This window comes from Bufo bufo, chromosome 3, assembly GCF_905171765.1.
Source record: "Bufo bufo chromosome 3, aBufBuf1.1, whole genome shotgun sequence".
Taxonomy (NCBI): domain Eukaryota; kingdom Metazoa; phylum Chordata; class Amphibia; order Anura; family Bufonidae; genus Bufo; species Bufo bufo.
Window position 1 is genome coordinate 144523367 of NC_053391.1, and position 18667 is coordinate 144542033.

An 18667-nucleotide genomic window follows, 5' to 3' on the forward strand; every position below is an offset into this window, starting at 1 on the left:
TGGCACCCCAGGAATTCCTGTAGGCCAGTACTTGAGGGCACGCCGGAATTGCTCAGATGAGGTCTCGTTCTCTAAAGAAAGTGAACAACTCCTTCAGAGATTTAAAAAAAGAGGTTACCCCAAAAAAAAACTAAAAAAAGCCTACAATAGAGCTAATAAAATGAAGAGAGAAGATCTTCTCAAAGAGAGTCCCCCTAAGAAAAATGACATCATCAGATGCATTGGTACCTATGACGGGTACAACAAAGAAATATATGGAATATTGAAGAAACACTGGCACATTATTAAATCTGATAGAGATCTAAATATGAATCCATCAGTAACATACAGACGGGGCAGGAACCTTAAAGATCAGCTGGTTCATAGCCACCTAATGGAGAAGGGAGGAAATCCAGAGAGACCTTTTGAAAGATACCGGGGATCCTCACCATGTGGTGATTGTTCTTTCTGTAGGTATGTCCCTCGCATCAAAAAGTATATAAACCCTATGGATAAGAAAGAATATGAAATAAAACAACTCATTACGTGTAAAACACAGGGGGTAGTATACTTGGCATCATGCCCATGCCCAAAGTTATACGTGGGCAAAACAGTACAGGAGTTGAGACGTCGCATCTCAGGACATATCAGCACTATAGAAACCGGAAAAGATACATCAATTGCCAGACACATTAAATATTTCCACAATAACAAAAGCTCCGTCTTACTATTCTGGGGCATTGAAAAAATAGTCCTAGGACCAGGGGGGGGGGGGGATCTTGATAAAAAACTTTTACAGAGTGAGGCCCGCTGGATATACACTGCGTGCAGAATTATTAGGCAAATGAGTATTTTGACCACATCATCCTCTTTATGCATGTTGTCTTACTCCAAGCTGTATAGGCTCGAAAGCCTACTACCAATTAAGCATATTAGGTGATGTGCATCTCTGTAATGAGAAGGGGTGTGGTCTAATGACATCAACACCCTATATTAGGTGTGCATAATTATTAGGCAACTTCCTTTCCTTTGGCAAAATGGGTCAAAAGAAGGACTTGACAGGCTCAGAAAAGTCAAAAATAGTGAGATATCTTGCAGAGGGATGCAGCACTCTTAAGATTGCAAAGCTTCTGAAGCGTGATCATCGAACAATCAAGCGTTTCATTCAAAATAGTCAACAGGGTCGCAAGAAGCGTGTGGAAAAACCAAGGCGCAAAATAACTGCCCATGAACTGAGAAAAGTCAAGCGTGCAGCTGCCAAGATGCCACTTGCCACCAGTTTGGCCATATTTCAGAGCTGCAACATCACTGGAGTGCCCAAAAGCACAAGGTGTGCAATACTCAGAGACATGGCCAAGGTAAGAAAGGCTGAAAGACGACCACCACTGAACAAGACACACAAGCTGAAACGTCAAGACTGATTTTCTAAGGTTTTATGGACTGATGAAATGAGAGTGAGTCTTGATGGGCCAGATGGATGGGCCCGTGGCTGGATTGGTAAAGGTCAGAGAGCTCCAGTCCGACTCAGACGCCAGCAAGGTGGAGGTGGAGTACTGGTTTGGGCTGGTATCATCAAAGATGAGCTTGTGGGGCCTTTTCGGGTTGAGGATGGAGTCAAGCTCAACTCCCAGTCCTACTGCCAGTTTCTGGAAGACACCTTCTTCAAGCAGTGGTACAGGAAGAAGTCTGCATCCTTCAAGAAAAACATGATTTTCATGCAGGACAATGCTCCATCACACGCGTCCAAGTACTCCACAGCGTGGCTGGCAAGAAAGGGTATAAAAGAAGAAAATCTAATGACATGGCCTCCTTGTTCACCTGATCTGAACCCCATTGAGAACCTGTGGTCCATCATCAAATGTGAGATTTACAAGGAGGGAAAACAGTACACCTCTCTGAACAGTGTCTGGGAGGCTGTGGTTGATGCTGCACGCAATGTTGATGGTGAACAGATCAAAACACTGACAGAATCCATGGATGGCAGGCTTTTGAGTGTCCTTGCAAAGAAAGGTGGCTATATTGGTCACTGATTTGTTTTTGTTTTGTTTTTGAATGTCAGAAATGTATATTTGTGAATGTTGAGATGTTATATTGGTTTCACTGGTAAAAATAAATAATTGAAATGGGTATATATTTGTTTTTTGTTAAGTTGCCTAATAATTATGCACAGTAATAGTCACCTGCACACACAGATATCCCCCTAAAATAGCTAAAACTAAAAACAAACTAAAAACTACTTCCAAAAATATTCAGCTTTGATATTAATGAGTTTTTTGGGTTCATTGAGAACATGGTTGTTGTTCAATAATAAAATTAATCCTCAAAAATACAACTTGCCTAATAATTCTGCACTCCCTGTATAGGTTGGGCACAATGAGTCCACAAGGCCTCAATGAAGGATTTTCCTTCACAGCCTTTATCTAGATACAAGTAGGTACACCTTTGAAATAATACTATTAAAAAATAAATATAAAAAAAGAGAAAAATACAATTACCTGGAAGAACGAAAGATAGTAACCCTCAGTTCATCGTACCACACGGAACCGCATTCCTTACTATAAATATAGGGATAAAAAATAAAAAGAACGGTAAAATTACAGAAAAATAATAATTACAAAGGGTTAACCCTAAGCACTCTATAGCCAACTACCCAATTGATATTGAGAATATAAAATAAAAAAGAATAAAAAAAGAAAAAATGTAGAAGTATAATATTATCTCTGGCTTGAGTACAAACAAACATCTAGGTGCATATATATGCGCATTGATGTCATCCCTCTAATCTGGAGGTTAGAGTGTCTGCGCATGCGTAATAGCAGTATAGAAATATGGTCATAAGAATTATGAACTCAGACGTACCAGTTGTGGTATTATTGAGAATCTAAAGTTCACACGCAGGCGCAAAGTAGTATATATATCAGAATCCAAGTGTGAATGTAAGCGCCTGGATGAAAAAAACTCCCGATCTATATGTTAAAGCTCTCACGCATGCGCAATATCACTATATGTTGATAATAAGAATAAAACTTAAGATCTGACGCATGCGATGTGATGCTGGAGCTTTGGAGGAGGCAAAGGACCTTGCGCATGCGCATTGGAACTTGATATGATGCGACGACAGTATCTTTGAAAACTAAAGACCCTGCGCATGCGCAAACACATGCCATCAGAAAAAGTTAAAGATCTTGCGCATGCGCCATCTCTCTCCCAGATCGGAGCTCAATGCGGTGCGAAAGTGAGAGCACAAAATTTAAAGATCTTACGCATGCGCATGCCCTTATATGTGATCTTGGTGCTTCGACTTAGAAGTCAAAGTTTTTGCGCAGGCGTGAAAATAGTACAGTGGAGGAGGTTAAGGACCTTGCGCACGCGCATCGGAGATTGATATGATGCGACGAGAGCATCTTGAAAACCAGAGACCTTGCGCATGCGCAAACATATGCCACTGTAAAAAGTTTTAAAGACCTTGCGCATGCGCACTCTCTCTCCCAGATCGGAGCTTAATGCGGTATGAAAGGGAGAGCACAAAGTTAAAGATCTTGCGCATGCGCATGCCTTTATCTCCTTCCGGATCGGAGGTTAGAGTCCCTTTGCAGACGTAGAATTACAAAGCAATTAAGGAAGTGACGGGATGACGGATAAGTAATAGGAAGGTATCATGACTGGGTTACTGACCTGTCACACAGGAAAGCTTGGCAGTGATTGGCCACATAATAAGTAATGACCCTCCCCTAATGTTTAAAAGGGTGCAGCAGGAAAGCATTCTTGTTGACAGTAGCTCCATCCCCTGAAGAAGCCACATCTGGTGGTGAAACATGTTGGGGGAGCTCGTGTGTTAGTTTTTAGATTAGGAGCGGGGGGGACTAAGTGTCATAGCACAGAGTAACTGCAGACTCAATCGTGCTCCAACACCAGTGATTGAGAACCACCTAAGAGAAAAGATATTGGATACGTAATGATTTAGGATGAAGGACTAAGTGTATCTCCAGCATTTGTTCATATAGACAAACAAAGTATGCTCACTGCTGACAAAGGAAGCGTGGGATGAGCAAATGCTAGGAGGCAGAATATAAGGGTGAAGCAACCCTTATCTCAACCACTAAAGTCCTACCGCACCTATAGTTTTAAACTATTCTTTGTTCTCCCGCTATGATATTTTTATAAATAAAATGAAATAAATGTTATGTTTTAACTGACCAGAAACGGGAGTTTATTAGTCTAGGCAACTAGGCTATTTGAATTAAATTATAAGTTGATGATCCCGGTTCTACTGGGTCTTTTGAAAATTACACAACATACAGTATACCTCTACACTGTGTCACACAACATACAGTATACCGCTACACTGTGCCACACAATATACAGTATACCGCTACACTGTGCCCCACAATATACAGTATACCTCTATACTGTGCCCCACAATATACAGTATACCTCTACACTGTGCCCCACAATATACAGTATACCTCTACACTGTGTAGTCTGCTCTATAAGCACCATTGTTTAAAGTGCATATGACATATGAAAACGCACATGAAACCGCTGGCACAGCCAAAAAGAGGTTAGTGTATGGATACTTTGCATACCTTTATAGATTTTGTTCTTGCCTTTATGTCACTAAACAAAAAAAAAACGTTATGGGGGCCCAGTGTGTAACAGGTGTGGCTGGGGGTGCCCTGTCCTCCTGGGCTGCAACACTTCTGCCCTGTGAGTTCATGCCTGCACCTTCTTTGACACACACACATCCCGTATGCGCTGTGAATGTGCATGCACCGCAATCCCCAGTCTCAGGTTCCTACAGACTCCACATTTGTGTACCGCAATCCCCATTCACGGCACATGCGCAGGATCTCAACAAGTCGCTGTCAAGTGCATGAGCCGTTGGTGTCAACCAAATGAGCGGGCGTGACTTCACATGGGAGAGGTGTTACGGTCTGGAGGGCACAGAGGACCCCCTTTTCTATGAAAAAGGCCCATTAAAATCTTCAGCACCAGGCCCATGATGCTCTTTGTCCGGCCCTGCATACATGCCCAAATCATATATTGTGTGGTAAACTTGTGCCCCAACTCACACTTACACACACATCCAATTAGTTCAAGAGTGGAAGGTCCCGTTCTGCCTCCAAAGAATCACTTAGGTGGACTGTGAAGATTGGGAAATGTATGTGTGACTGAGCAGGAACCTGAAGACTGATTCTCTCACACTTATCTCTGCTCATGCACACACATGCATAAGCATGGTGCTGAATCTCCTTAAAGAGACCATTACTGTATGGAGACTTACTGGAATTGCTCCATGGTGTGGAGACTTATTAGCAATGGTCCATGGGAAATAAATATGCTAAAAGAGATATCCAAAGAAAGGGAACCACCTCGCCAGTGCCACCTACTGGAAGTAGCTCCCTATTAGTCAAGATCCGAATTTTTGACAAGGGAATATAGCCAGACCATCTTAAAGTAGGGAGCCGCTTCTAATAGGTGGCGCTGGTGAGATGGATCTCTTTCTTGGGAGATACCTCTTTGCACATGCACACACAGCAAAATCTGCTGTATAAAGATTCCCCAGTGGGTCATACAGTACGTACCACTGCTCAGGACTTTTCCTTGAAGACAGATATAGATCTCCTAATTGATGGGACCAGGAGAGACTTTGTGGGCGTAGTAGGACCCTCCACTTTTTGAAAAAAAAAAGCAGAATTTTCATTCCAGATTATTTTGTTTTTCCATAGAAGAATATGCTATATAATAGTAACCAAGTGTCCCCGTTCAGGCAGTGCTTGAAGTGGGCCGGAACGCGGCGGTACTCAGTACCGCCACTTCCAAAAATTGCCCTGGAGAGTACCAGCACCTCTCCGTGCGCCCAGTACGTGGGTTTCCGGTACCGGAGCGCAGGGCCGGCCTTTGGGGTGTGCGGGCTGTGCGGCCGCACAGGGCGCCATAGTAACAGGGGCGCTGGGCGGCCGACAGCTCGCAATGTAATATGCGGCAGGCGAGGCTGAACTTGTGTTCTCCCTCGGGGCGCCCCCTCCATCTCCCCCTCCCCTGTCTGACCTGCCTGCTGCCCCCGCCGCTGCCAATAAGAAAAGAGACAGGAGGAGGAGGGGAGGGGCTGTGGCCACTGCGCCACCAATGAAGATAACTGACCTGAATACAAAAACAGGAGGCGGGTGCTGGAATCAAATAGCCGACAGCCAACCTCTGTGACAGGGAGCTGCGATCAGCTGCAGTTGAGTTAACCCTTCAGGTGCGGTACTGGAGGGGTTAATTGTAGCTGATCGCAGCTCCCTGTCACAGAGGTCGGGTGCCGGCTATTTGATTCCAGCACCCGCCTCCTGTTTTTGTATAAGAAACGTTTGTGGCACAGTGCGCCCCCCCCCCCCCCCCAACACCCCAGTATAAGAAACGTTGGTAGGCAGTGCGCCCCCACCCCCCCCTCAGTATAAGAAACGTTTGTGGCACAGTGCGCCCCCCCCCCCCCCCAACACCCCAGTATAAGAAACGTTGGTAGGCAGTGCGCTTTCCCCCCCAAACACCCCAGTATAAGAAACATTGGTGGCTCAGTGGGAAGTGCCAGTGAGGGTTAAAAAATAATAAAATTTTTTTAACTCACCTCCTCCAGATGATCGCGTAGCTGCCGTTCTCCTGTTTTCTTCAAGACCTGTGGTGACGTCACTGAGCTCATCACATGACCCATTACCATGGTGATGGATCATGTGATGCTAACAGTGATGTCACCACAGGTCCTTTGACAGGTCATGAAGAAAGAACAGAAGACGATCAATTGGAGGAGGTGAGTTAATTATTATTTTTATTTTTTAACCCTCATTGGCACTGCCCACTGCGCCACCAATGATTATTATATTGAGGGGGGGCCCACTGCGCCACCAATGATTATTATATTGAGGGGGGGCCCACTGCGCCACCAATGTTTATTATATTGAGGGGGGGCGCACTGCGCCACCAATGTTTATTATACTGGGGTGATGGGGGGGCGCACTGCGCCACCAATGTTTATTATACTGGAGTGTTGGGAGGGGCGCACTGCGCCACCAATGTTTATTATATTGGGGGGGCGCACTGCGCACAATGACGGGTTAGGGAAATTTCACAGCAGAGTGCGCATGCGCTGGGAGCCTCGCCGGCGGTTAGGGTAGGGAAAAATTATGGGCCAGTGCACAGGTGCGGTGATCGGATGGATGTTCTCAGCAGGACACCGGCCGACACTGCGCATGCGCTGGGGGGTACTGGTACAGAGAGGAATTAATGTGTGTGTGTGTGATGAGTGGGGGGGGGGGTCTGATGTGCAGGGGGGTACTGGTACAGAGAGGAACGAATGTGCGGTGGTGGGGGGGGGTACTGTACTGGTACATAGAGGAACTAATATATATGTGTGTGATGGGGGGGTCTGATGTGCAGGGGGGGGGGGGAGCACCGGCGCCTAATAGAGTACCGGCACCTCTTTTGGCCCACTTAAAGCACTGCGTTCAGGTAAAATGAGTATAAACCCTAAATGTACACATATGTCCCATGCCGTTGCATTTCATGCTCCACTGACATTAGCCATAACCCAGAACAAGTACATCACTTAGACTGATATGGCATGTCCAAGGAAAGTGAATGCAAAGTGAATTTTCATTATAACTGTTATCAACCTATGAAGGGTAGTGTTATAAATGGTGACAGACGCCCATACACCGCTATCAGGTCTGTTTAAGTGGAATTACTCCTGTCCCAGTGAAGCATATTGTCGCACTCATGTGGATTGGAGATCTTTCGGAGACATTGTAAGAGAGATGAACATGTCTTTACCAGTGTATCATATGAAGCTTTAATAATGAGGGTGGAGATCAAGGATTGTTTATTAAAAAACTACGACAAACTCAGAAATGTATCTGTAAAAAATGTTTTTTTCGTCCCGATTTTTTTCATCTCTGTGTAGCCCCAGCCTAAATATTGATTTAGAGAGTGTTACTTTATTGTTTTATTCTGCATAAAGAAGGCTAGGCTCCTGTTGTGGGTCAGTGGTAGGAGATGTTCAGTTCTCCAAGCATCTAATATTACTTGAGAAATATAGATATTTTCAATTAGTTGCTTTGAGCAATGTTCTTGACACCGATACCAATGATAGATATTAAGGATGAAAAGCATCCACATTGAAAGAGTCTTTGAAGTATATTTAAGCAACAGTTTGGTATATGTGGAATACTGATTGTTTGGTCCCATAATTTGAGGGCTTTTCTTAAGCCAAATTACATAAGTGCCAAGAACAAATGATCTAACAGCACAGCCCATCACCTTGTTCTGTGTATTAATGAATAACCCAAAAACATAAGGTTCCATGCTTCTTAGACATATGCATATATTACATGCCAAATTATACTTGTTACTAGGGATCGACCGATTATCGGTTTTACCGATATTATCGGCCGATATTGAGGATTTTGACAGTTATCGGTATCGGCATCTATTTTGCCGATATACCGATAACGTAATGGGAACACAGAACACGCTGCGCTCAGCGCTCTCTGTGTTCCCTCCGCAGCACAGGGGAGAAGGAAGCAGTGTCTCCCTCCCCCTGTGCTGCTGCTGCCGCTGCCGCCAATGAGAGGGGAGAAGACAAGAGGAGGGGAGGGGCTGTGGCCGCTGCGCCACCAATGAAGATGAGTCTTTCATTAATTCATATACAGGAGGCGGGAGCTGCAGAATCACATAGCCGGCTCCCGACCTCTATGAACGGTAGCTGCGGTCCGCGGTAGTTAACCCCTTAGGTGCCGCGGATCGCAGCTAACGCTCATAGAGGTCGGGAGCCGGCTATGTGATTCTGCAGCCAGCTTCCGCCTCCTGTATATGAATGAGAGAGGTATCTTCATTGGTGGCGCAGGGCGCCCCCCCCCCCCCAAGCCCCCCAGTATTAATCATTGGTGGCGCAGTGCGCCCCCCCAGTATTAATCATTGGTGGCACTGGCCACAGGATCCCCTCTCCCCTGCTCCTCCGATCGGAGCCCCAGCAGTGTAATCCTGGGGCTCCGATCGGTTACCATGGCAGCTAGGACGCTATTGAAGCCCTGGCTGCCATGGTAAGCTCCATGCTGCTGTGTGCACAGAGCAGCAGGGACAGTGTGAGATCCTATTTACCCTGATAGAGATCTATCAGGGTGAATAGGACAAGGGTTCTAGTCCCTAAGGGGGCTAAAAGTTAGTAAAAAAAAAAACACCAAAATATTAAGTATAAATGAAAAAGATTTACAAAAAAATTAAATAATAATACACGTTAACAATAAACATATTAATTTTCAGCAGATTTGTGTAGGAAAATTTTTTTTTTCTCAAAGATAAAAATACCTAGAATATCGGTATAAATTATCGGCTATCGGCCTGAAAGTTGACAAATTATCGGTATCGGCCCTAAAAAATCTATATCGGTCGATCCCTACTTGTTACCACATAAATGGACTATGTATTTGGAGACCAGCATGTCAGCCACATGTAGCAACGCCCCTTGTGATCTGTTTGATTGAACTGGTGCAGCACAGGCGATTCTTTACATGGGCCTTGATTGGATGACTGTAACCAAAACAGTCATTGGACAGTCCATTACCTAGACGATTGTATACAAAAGTTAGTTCTAAAAAGTTGGCTTTTGACACTTTGTGGTAAGATACTACAGGTGGCATACACACATGTATGGATTTACTGCGTTTATCCAGCTATAATATATTTATTCTTCCATTTAGAGTCATTTTTCATTGCTTTCTCCATACCTACAGTATGTATTAGTTCACATAGTAAGCCAATAGGGAGGGGTGCCCTACATCATATCTGTTCGTGTGTGTAAGTGTGAGTAAATATAAGCTTGCACAATTGGATTCAGTTCTCACTTCAATTCCATGAATCACAGGAAACCATGGGCGATCTAACTGCCTTGCCTACATTGCTCTGGTTTAACACATAACATTTCATCTTATAATGAAAGGTGTTACCAGGCAAAGTATTACTTCTTTATCTATATTAAAATCAAAGACTTTTCCTACTATCCTCTGATATTAGGTGCTTTATAAGTCCAGGAAATAAAAGTCTAAATCTTATTTCAGTTCACACATTATAGATTTTTCTTGGAACCCTCTGCCTTACCAACAGTTTGTTTGGCATTTTATATCTTATAGTTTAGTGTATAGAAGAAAACTGCAATGGAAATAATCCAGATTTGCTGTCAGTTCAGCGGCATAGCTAGCTGGTGAGGCATATGCCCCAAGTGTTGGACGCCAGAGATGCCAACAAGCCACTCTCCCTTGACAAGTGTAGACATTATGCAGAACTTTTTAAAGCATTGGATTTATCAAACCGTGTAGAGGCAGAGGTTGTTCTTCATTCCTCTGCACCCGAAATAGTTAAATTATTTCAGATTACTTACTACCTACTTGTAAGTTATCTTAAACTTTGAAAATAAAGTTGCATTTCAAGGTTTTGGACAAACCTTATATTTCAAGGATTATTTCTGTGGAGACATCATTTTGTGAAACTTTGAAGATTTATCAAAACTGGTGTAAATAAAAACTAGCTTAGTTGACCATAGCAACCAATCAGGTTCCATCTTTCACATTTCAGAGCTCCTTTGGGAAATTAAAGATGGAATCGGATTGGTTGCTATGAGCAACTAAGCCATTTTGCCTTTACACCAGTTTTGATAATTCTCACCATCTGTGTGCTCTTAAACAAAACTTTGTCCATCCATTCTGATGCCACTGGTCTGGTTGGTTCTCCACAGTGCTCTGTTAACAGCTGTACATGATATGGATACACTGCCAAAGTAAGGAATAATTGGTCGTGTTCATATGGTATGTCACCACAGCGGACAACTCATTATCACACAGAATCCTAAGCAGAAAGCTGCTGAGTAGACCATGAAGTAGACCATGGGAGTGGTGAAGAATATGGTACATAAATTACTATTTTGTTGCACGAGGAGTTACTAATCTGATTATTATTCTCGGGAACCCCCTTTTAAAGAACATCTTATCTTGCATATTAGAAAGTTTAGGGGACTTCATGGTATCAGTAAATTCCATTTGCTTCTTGGCTCACATCTTCTGATTTGTTTTCAAAAGATGTTGTATAAAACAAAGTGCATCATTGTGTTGGCTGTATGATTTATGTTTGGGTCATCTTGCTTGTGAGTAGGAGACCATTTCAAATCTGTATGTCCCAATTAACTATATCAAACATATTTCTGAGTGAATGAAAAAAACATCCGTGTAGCACAAAAGCTTGCAAACTTGTAGCATGCATTCTATCAGCATTGAACATTTTGTAACCTGATGAGCATCAACAACTCTTCTGAGGTTCCCAGAAATCTCGTTTGTATGTGACATGTTACCCTTCTACAAACATGTGTTCTGAAGATCAGGCTTTGATAGATTCCTGTTCTTTGAGTAAAACAGGTCGCCGAGTCAAACCTGATTGTCTTCCTATTGATTGGAAACACCTGACTAATGTCATTTTCTAATTATCTGCTAATCCTAAAGGTTTGCGTACTTTTGCCACTCACAGACAAGTGATATTGCATACTTTTCCCTCAATAAATAAGTGACAGGGTCTAATGCTTTGACTCATTTGTTTGATTTGGTTACCTTTATCTACTTTTCGGACTTGTATAAAAATCTGATTTAGTTTTAGGTCAAATTTATGCAGAAAAATCGAAACTTCTGAAGGGTTCACAAACTTTCAAGCATCATTGTATCTATATTGCATAAGCTAATCTACTTCCTGTATGCCCACCTATACATGTTACATGAACATTACAATAACCACAAAGACACTTAGGCACAATATATATTTTCACCTATTTTCATTCTCTTCCTGTGGACAGGTGAGCGAACAAGGCGGAGGAGATGTCAAGTGGCCTTCAGTTATATGCCACAGAATGAAGATGAACTTGAGCTCAAAGTTGGGGAGATCATTGAAGTACTTGGAGAAGTAAGTGTATGCTTTTATGAATGTGAATGTTTTCTTGGTTTGTGCTGTAAGCTAAAACCTTTTCAAAGATTATAGTCTGTTTTTAAAGAAATTTGGAAAAAACAATACATATGCCTTTCTTGTCTTTCCGTTCAACCTGGTTATTATTGATACATTGTTATCTGTATGAGCAGGACTAGGTCAGGGCAAGATTCCTTTTACTGGGAGAAAGTTCTGATCTTGAGAACGATGAGGTCGTGAACACAAAGCATATTACAAATTTTACAGGGATTGCACTTAATTTACCGACTCTTAAAGTTCAGCAACCGCATGTTCACCACTATTGATTACCACAATGTTACACGGCATACACCTCGCTATAACTACATTGTTCAGCAAAGGGATTCATTTTATTTCAAGGGATAAAGCGTTCCTTTTTGGTGTATTGTTTATGACTTGAAGGGGTTATCCCGCTTATACAATGGGAGCATATGGCTAGGATATGTCCCCATTGTCTGATAAGTGCGGGTCCCTCCACTGGGACCCGCACCTGTATTGAGAATGGCGCAGGAAAAGTGGTGGCTGGAGGAACCCGGGTTTCCCCCGGATCCGGACACCACCAAACGCTCTCCCATAGAAGTGAATGGGAGTGCACCGTGCTTGTGCGGCCATTGCTCCCATTAATTTCTATGGGGCCGACGGAAATAGCCGAACCAGCTCTCAGCTATTTTCGGTGGCCCCATAGAAATGAATGGAGGGTAGCTGGACATGCGCAGTGCACCCTCTGGGAATTTGCCAGCTTCCTTTACGAGATAGTTGTGGGTCCCAGCTAGTGCCCCCATTGTCTGAGTTGGGAGTACCCCTTTAGGGACATTGAAGGAGATTTATCAAGATTGGAATTTCCTACACTAGTCTTGATCCTCTGTTTGCTGGAGTGAGGTGCACTTAATTTATTAAGAGGCCAATTTATAAATTAGGAGGATCTCTGGCTCTTCGGATGTACGCCAGCTAGGGGCTGTTGTAGACTGTGCTATAATTTATGTCTAAGCTAAGCATCGGCCTATTTTTTACTATAAAAAAGTGGTATGAAGTGCAACTGTCTCAAATAATGCTGCAAATATTGTGTGCGCTATAACTTGCAACTTTTTTAAAAAAAATTCCTGATGCCTCTTGACGTGAAGGAAATTAACACCCCCAGAAATCCTGAGGGGTCCCCGAGACCTCTTTCTGAATAGAGAAATAGTGTGCATGTCAGTCCACCGCTCCATTGACTTCAATGGGATTGACGGAAGGTTGTCTATGTCAGTCCCATAGAAGTGAATGGAGTGGTGGACAGACATACACTCTAACACTTCATTCGTCCTCAAAATCTCTGGAGGTCCCACCAGCCAGACTCCCCACGATCCTGTGGATAGGCAATGATTATTTTTTGGGATAACCCAAACCATAGATCAGCATAAACAAAAAAAAGCAACTGTTAACTGTGGTGTATTATTTTCAAATTATCCCGTAGCCACCTGTAGGTAATGCTTTTGTGGTGCAATCTGAATGGACAAAAACTTCTTCCATGTTTGTTAAGATTTAAGCAATTCAAAATTATATTGGTACAGTAGAGGGACGGAGACCACACCGTGCATTGCTTCAAAGAAGAAAAAACGTATTTTCTTTTCTTCGCTCTTATATTATGTTAATGGTGTACAGTGGGTGTATATTGAGTGAAATGACTTTACTATTTTTATTCTTAGTGTGCCATACATGTAGGCGTTCACATGGAGTTACTGATGTGTGGGTTTTATGTCACTTTCATAGGCCTTTTGAATTTGCAATAATTAAGAAGAAACCAACTTCTGTTCAACCTGCGCAGAATGTATTCTTTGAAAAGCATATGACTTTTAAAGGGCACGCCATCAACGCACTACTTGGGTGCTAATTGATTTCACAGTATATATTTACAGGGGTTTATGCTTTTCTTTTTTGACCGAATCCCCTGTATCCCTTAACACAACCATAGCGTTAGTAATGTGGCCATGATGGGTTGTACAGACCTGTATTCACTATAATATTTTGTTATTCTTGGGAACAGGTATAAAAAAATGTGTGTTTGTGATTTTTGGATAAGTTGTTCAGAAAAAGAATACAATTCACAGTGGGTATGCTGTCCAGATCCCAAGGTTTTCCAGCAGTCTGTTGCCCAGAGAATCACACTGCCTCTTCAAGCTTGTCTGCTCCCTGTAGTACCTTGCACATGGAGGGAGATTTGATAAAAACCCCGAAATGTACCATTACGCACCTCACCGATCATCAGGCACTGCTGTTCCAACATAATTCTGGACTCCACTGCTCTTCACATAATGGTCCCATTCCAGGACCCAGAAAATGGCTTAGCCAATAACTGGCCACAGCGGTGACCCCTCAGACAGTGATTAACAGCTTGTCAGTGGATTTAAGGGGAGTCTGTCACCAGGAAATTCACTGGTAAACCATGCACTATGCCTTGTAGGGCTAGCTCAGCTGAATGTAATGATATTGTTCACTTAGTAGTCTATTTCTTCATTCTTGAGAAAAATTACTGTATGTTTAATGCTTATACAACGAGCAGTTAGGGCCAGGGGAGATGACTTTGCAGGAATCTGGTGCTGTCAATCAAGAAGAAGAGGGAAAGGCTGGCAGAGGAGCAAGGGTGCACAGAGTGGCTTCAGCCCACCCTCAGTGCACTTAACTGCTCATTTGCATATGGATTAAACATGCTTTTCCTCCAGAATGAACAAATCCCTCAGTGTAAGGTATTACATTCAGACGAGCTCACCCTACAAGGCGTTGTACCTCTGCATCCAAGGAGCGGGAAGGGTAAATGGATTGAGCTCACAAGCTGAACAAGCTCTATTTGCGCAGGAGGTGGCTGCGTAAATGACCACGGAAGGATATAGCTTTGGTCCTTGTCTTTTAACCCCTCAGATGTTCTGGTCAGTAGCGAAGGCGGCATCTGAGAAGTTATACAAAAATATTAAAAGTTAAAATCACCCCCTTTCCCAAAAAGTCAGATGCCCTCCAAAATGTTACCAATAAACATTCTGCCATGCAAAAAAAAACAAGCCCTCACATAGCTCTGTAGATGGAAATATAAAACAGTTATGGGTGTCAGTCTATGGGGACGCAAAGAAACAAATTTTTTTTTCAAAGGTTTAAATTTTTTTTTGTGAGTAGTAAAACATAATAAAAAGTATATCAATTTGGTATTGCCGTAACTGTATTAACCCCCAGAATAAGGTGATCATGTCATTTTTAATGACCAGTGAATGCTGGAACAGCAAAACCTACAGAACAATGGTGGAAGTATTTCAATACAATATAATAATCTTTATTTATAATCTTTATATACGACATATGTAATATATGATAAATGAAGTAGTGCCATTACAAAACACATCTTTTCCCACAAAAAAGCACGCCCTCATATGGCAATGTGAACAGAAAAGTAGAAAAATTATGGCTATACATCTATATATATTGTGGGGTTTCGCTCTGGTAGATAGGGTAAGCGGGCGCAGTACAGAGGCAAAATACAAGTTCTTAACTCAAAACGTCAGTTTTTATTCACACTTGAGGCAATTGCACAAAACAGCACGTAACTTTGCAGTCTTGGTGTTAGTTCACACACAATTAAAAGTTCATATAACACAAGTCACCCAGTAGTCTACAGCATGCTTCAGGGGGCCTGTTTCCCCAGCATGCGGCTCTCTGCCCTCTAGCATGGCACAAAGCCTCAGATCCCAAAAACAGAGACATCTCTGCTGAGCCCAGCTGCCTATTTAAGGACAGCCAGGTGCTGCCAAAACCCAGACTGGCACCTAAACTCCAGTCCGGTATTTGGCCTCACCTGGCTGGAAACCAGCCCAGCTGCACATGAGGAAAATACCTGCCTTGCCAGACACAACTCACTGTGTCACATACCCCCCTCCCCCCTTTGTTCAACCCTGAGGGGGTGGACACACGCCAGACAATGCACCTGGGACAGGGCATCCGCGTTTCCGGCCTGCTCTGTGTTCTAACGAGAACTTAAAGTTCTGCAAAGACAGAAACCATCTGGTGATCCGGGCATTCCTGTCTTTGGCTTGGCTCATCCACTTGAGAGGGGAGTGGTCGGTCACCAGGCGGAACTTTCTCCCCAACAAATAGTAGCGGAGAGACTCGAGTGCCCACTTGATAGCCAGGCACTCTCTCTCCACTATACTGTACCTGGCTTCGGCTGGGGGGAGCTTGCGGCTTAGGAAGACAACGGGATGCTCCTCCCCCTTGACTTCCTGAGACAGTACAGCACCGAGGCCTACTTCAGAGGCATCCGTTTGTACCACGAACTCCCTCTTGAAGTCGGGCGTCACCAAAACCGCTGCCCCACACAGGGCCGACTTCAAAGCGGCAAAAGCCTCTTCCGTCCGATCATCCCAGCAAACCATCACTGATTTTCGTCCCTTCAAGAGCCCTTTCAAGGGCGCAGCTAGAGTAGCAAAGTGGGGAACAAACCTCATGTAATAGCCCACCATTCCCAGGAATTACTTTATTTGCCTAGTGGTGACAGGTCGGGGCCAATTGTATTTCGCCTCTATTTTGTTCACTTGGGGTTTGATGACTTCACACCCAATGACATACCCCAGGTACTTAGTCTCTTCTAACCCTATCGCACAATTTTTTGGGTTAGCGGTTAGGCCAGCTTTCCGAAGGGAGTCCACTACAGCCTGCACTTTGGGTAGGTGACTTTCCCAGTCGGTAAGCCGAAGCATACCAACGATGTGGACGAAGCACAATGTCCATTAGTCGCTGAAAAGTGGCAGGGGCGCCATGCAGACCAAAGAGTAAGACCTTATATTGATAGAGTTTTCCATTTGGCAGCCTCCGTTAAGGGCACCTGCCAGTACCCTTTCGTGAGGTCCAAAACAGAAAAATACCGGGTTTGTCCTAACCTCTCGATGAGCTCATCCACCCAGGGCATAGGATACGCATCGAACTTGGAAGTTTTCGAAAGTCGACTGGCCCACTCACTTTTTATCTCTTGAATGACGTCTAGCTGCAACATCAGCTGCACCTCCTCCAATATGGCTTGTCGCCGAGCCTCGGGTACCTGGTATGGTTTTATTCTGACTTTTGCCTGAGGCTCAGTGACAATGTCATGCTGGATTATGGAAATGCATCCGAGAACACATCCGTGTTCCGACTAACGAACTCCCTTGCCTCCTGAGTCTGTTTAGAGGAGAGGCTGTCAGCAATTTTTACTGTGGCAGCCGCCTCTCTTGCATCAGACAGAGGGGCCAGTACCTCTTCTCCTAGAAAACCCGGCCGCTGGCTGTCTTCTGTACAGGTTTCCCTATCTTTCCACAGTTTGAGTAAATTCACATGGTAAACCTGCTCCAGCTTTCGCCGCCCTGGCTGGTGTACCTTGTAGTTTACATCTCCAATTTTCTCAAGTACCTCGTAGGGCCCCTGCCACCTAGCCAGGAACTTACTGTCCACAGTCGGCACCAGAACCAAAACCCGATCACCTGGGTTAAAGATCTAGACCCAAACCTGCCGATTATAAACCCGACTCTGGGCTCGCTGAGCTGCCTCCATATCCTCCCTAACAAGAGGCAACACTGTCTCTATCTTGCATCTGGGTAACATACTCAATGACACTTTTATGTGAAGTGGGTTGTTGTTCTCACGCCTCTTTGGTCACGTCCAAGAGACCGTGAGGGTGTCTGCCATATAGCAGTTTGAAGGGCGAGAACCCAGTAGAGGCCTGGGGTACCTCTCGCACTGCCAACATGAGATAGGGCAAAAGGAGGTCCCAGTCCTTCCCATCTTTAGACACTACCTTTTTCAATGTTTTTTTTAATGTTTGGTTCTACCAGACCGCCCGTTTGCGGATGGTAAACTGACATCCATAGTTGTTTTATGTGCAGCAACTTACAGAGTTCCCTCATCACCTTGGACATAAAAGGGGTCTCTTGGTCGGTCAGAACCTCTTTAGGTAGTCCTACTCTAGAAAACATCTCCATTAACTTCCTAGCTATGAGTTTGGCCGAGGTATGTCTCAGTGGCACCGCCTCCGGGTACCGAGTGGCGTAGTCTAGAATGACTAAGATCTGTTGATGCCCTCTGGCGGACTTCGGTACTGGGCCTATGAGGTCCATAGCTATTCGGTCAAATGGTACTTCGATAATCGGGAGAGGTACTAGGGGACTACGGAAATGTGGCTGGGGGCTAGTTATCTGGCAGGTCGGGCAAGACTTACAATACTCTTCCACTTCTTTGAATATGCTGGGCCAGTAAAACTGCTGTAGAATACGATCCTGAGTTTTCTGCAGCCCCAGGTGACCCCTGAGAATGTGTTGGTGGGCTAGATCTAACACAAGCTTGCGATAAGCCTTGGGGACTACCAACTGTTCAATAGGCTCACCCTGTAGTTGGCTTACCCGATACAACATATCTTGATGAACCACAAAACAGCGAAACACTAACTCTGCCCCAGGTTGTTGTAGTTCACCATCTACTATTAACACATTTTCCCAGGCGCGGGATAGGGTTGGGTCCCGACGTTGGGCAGTACCAAAATTATCCCCGGAAACATTGAGGTCTGCCAATTCAGGACCCAGCGGCAAGTCCTCCACGTCTCCAACCATCACACTTTGCTGGGTTGTCTCCCCCTCTTCCTCCAAAGTGGCGGTCACCCCTACCGCTTGCCCTTTGGTCTCAGGTTCCC

At 44.1% G+C, this 18667-nt stretch overlaps 1 protein-coding gene across 2 annotated transcripts in view; it reads left to right on the forward strand.

The window, feature by feature from the left end:
- SH3KBP1 (SH3 domain containing kinase binding protein 1) overlaps positions 1–18667 on the forward strand; it is a 424339-nt gene that overhangs the window by 236287 nt on the left and 169385 nt on the right. For both annotated transcript variants that reach the window (XM_040423674.1, XM_040423675.1), the window contains exon 4: positions 11846–11952. In XM_040423674.1, coding sequence (XP_040279608.1) covers positions 11846–11952 — 107 coding nt within the window. The remainder of the gene's footprint in view (positions 1–11845; positions 11953–18667) is intronic.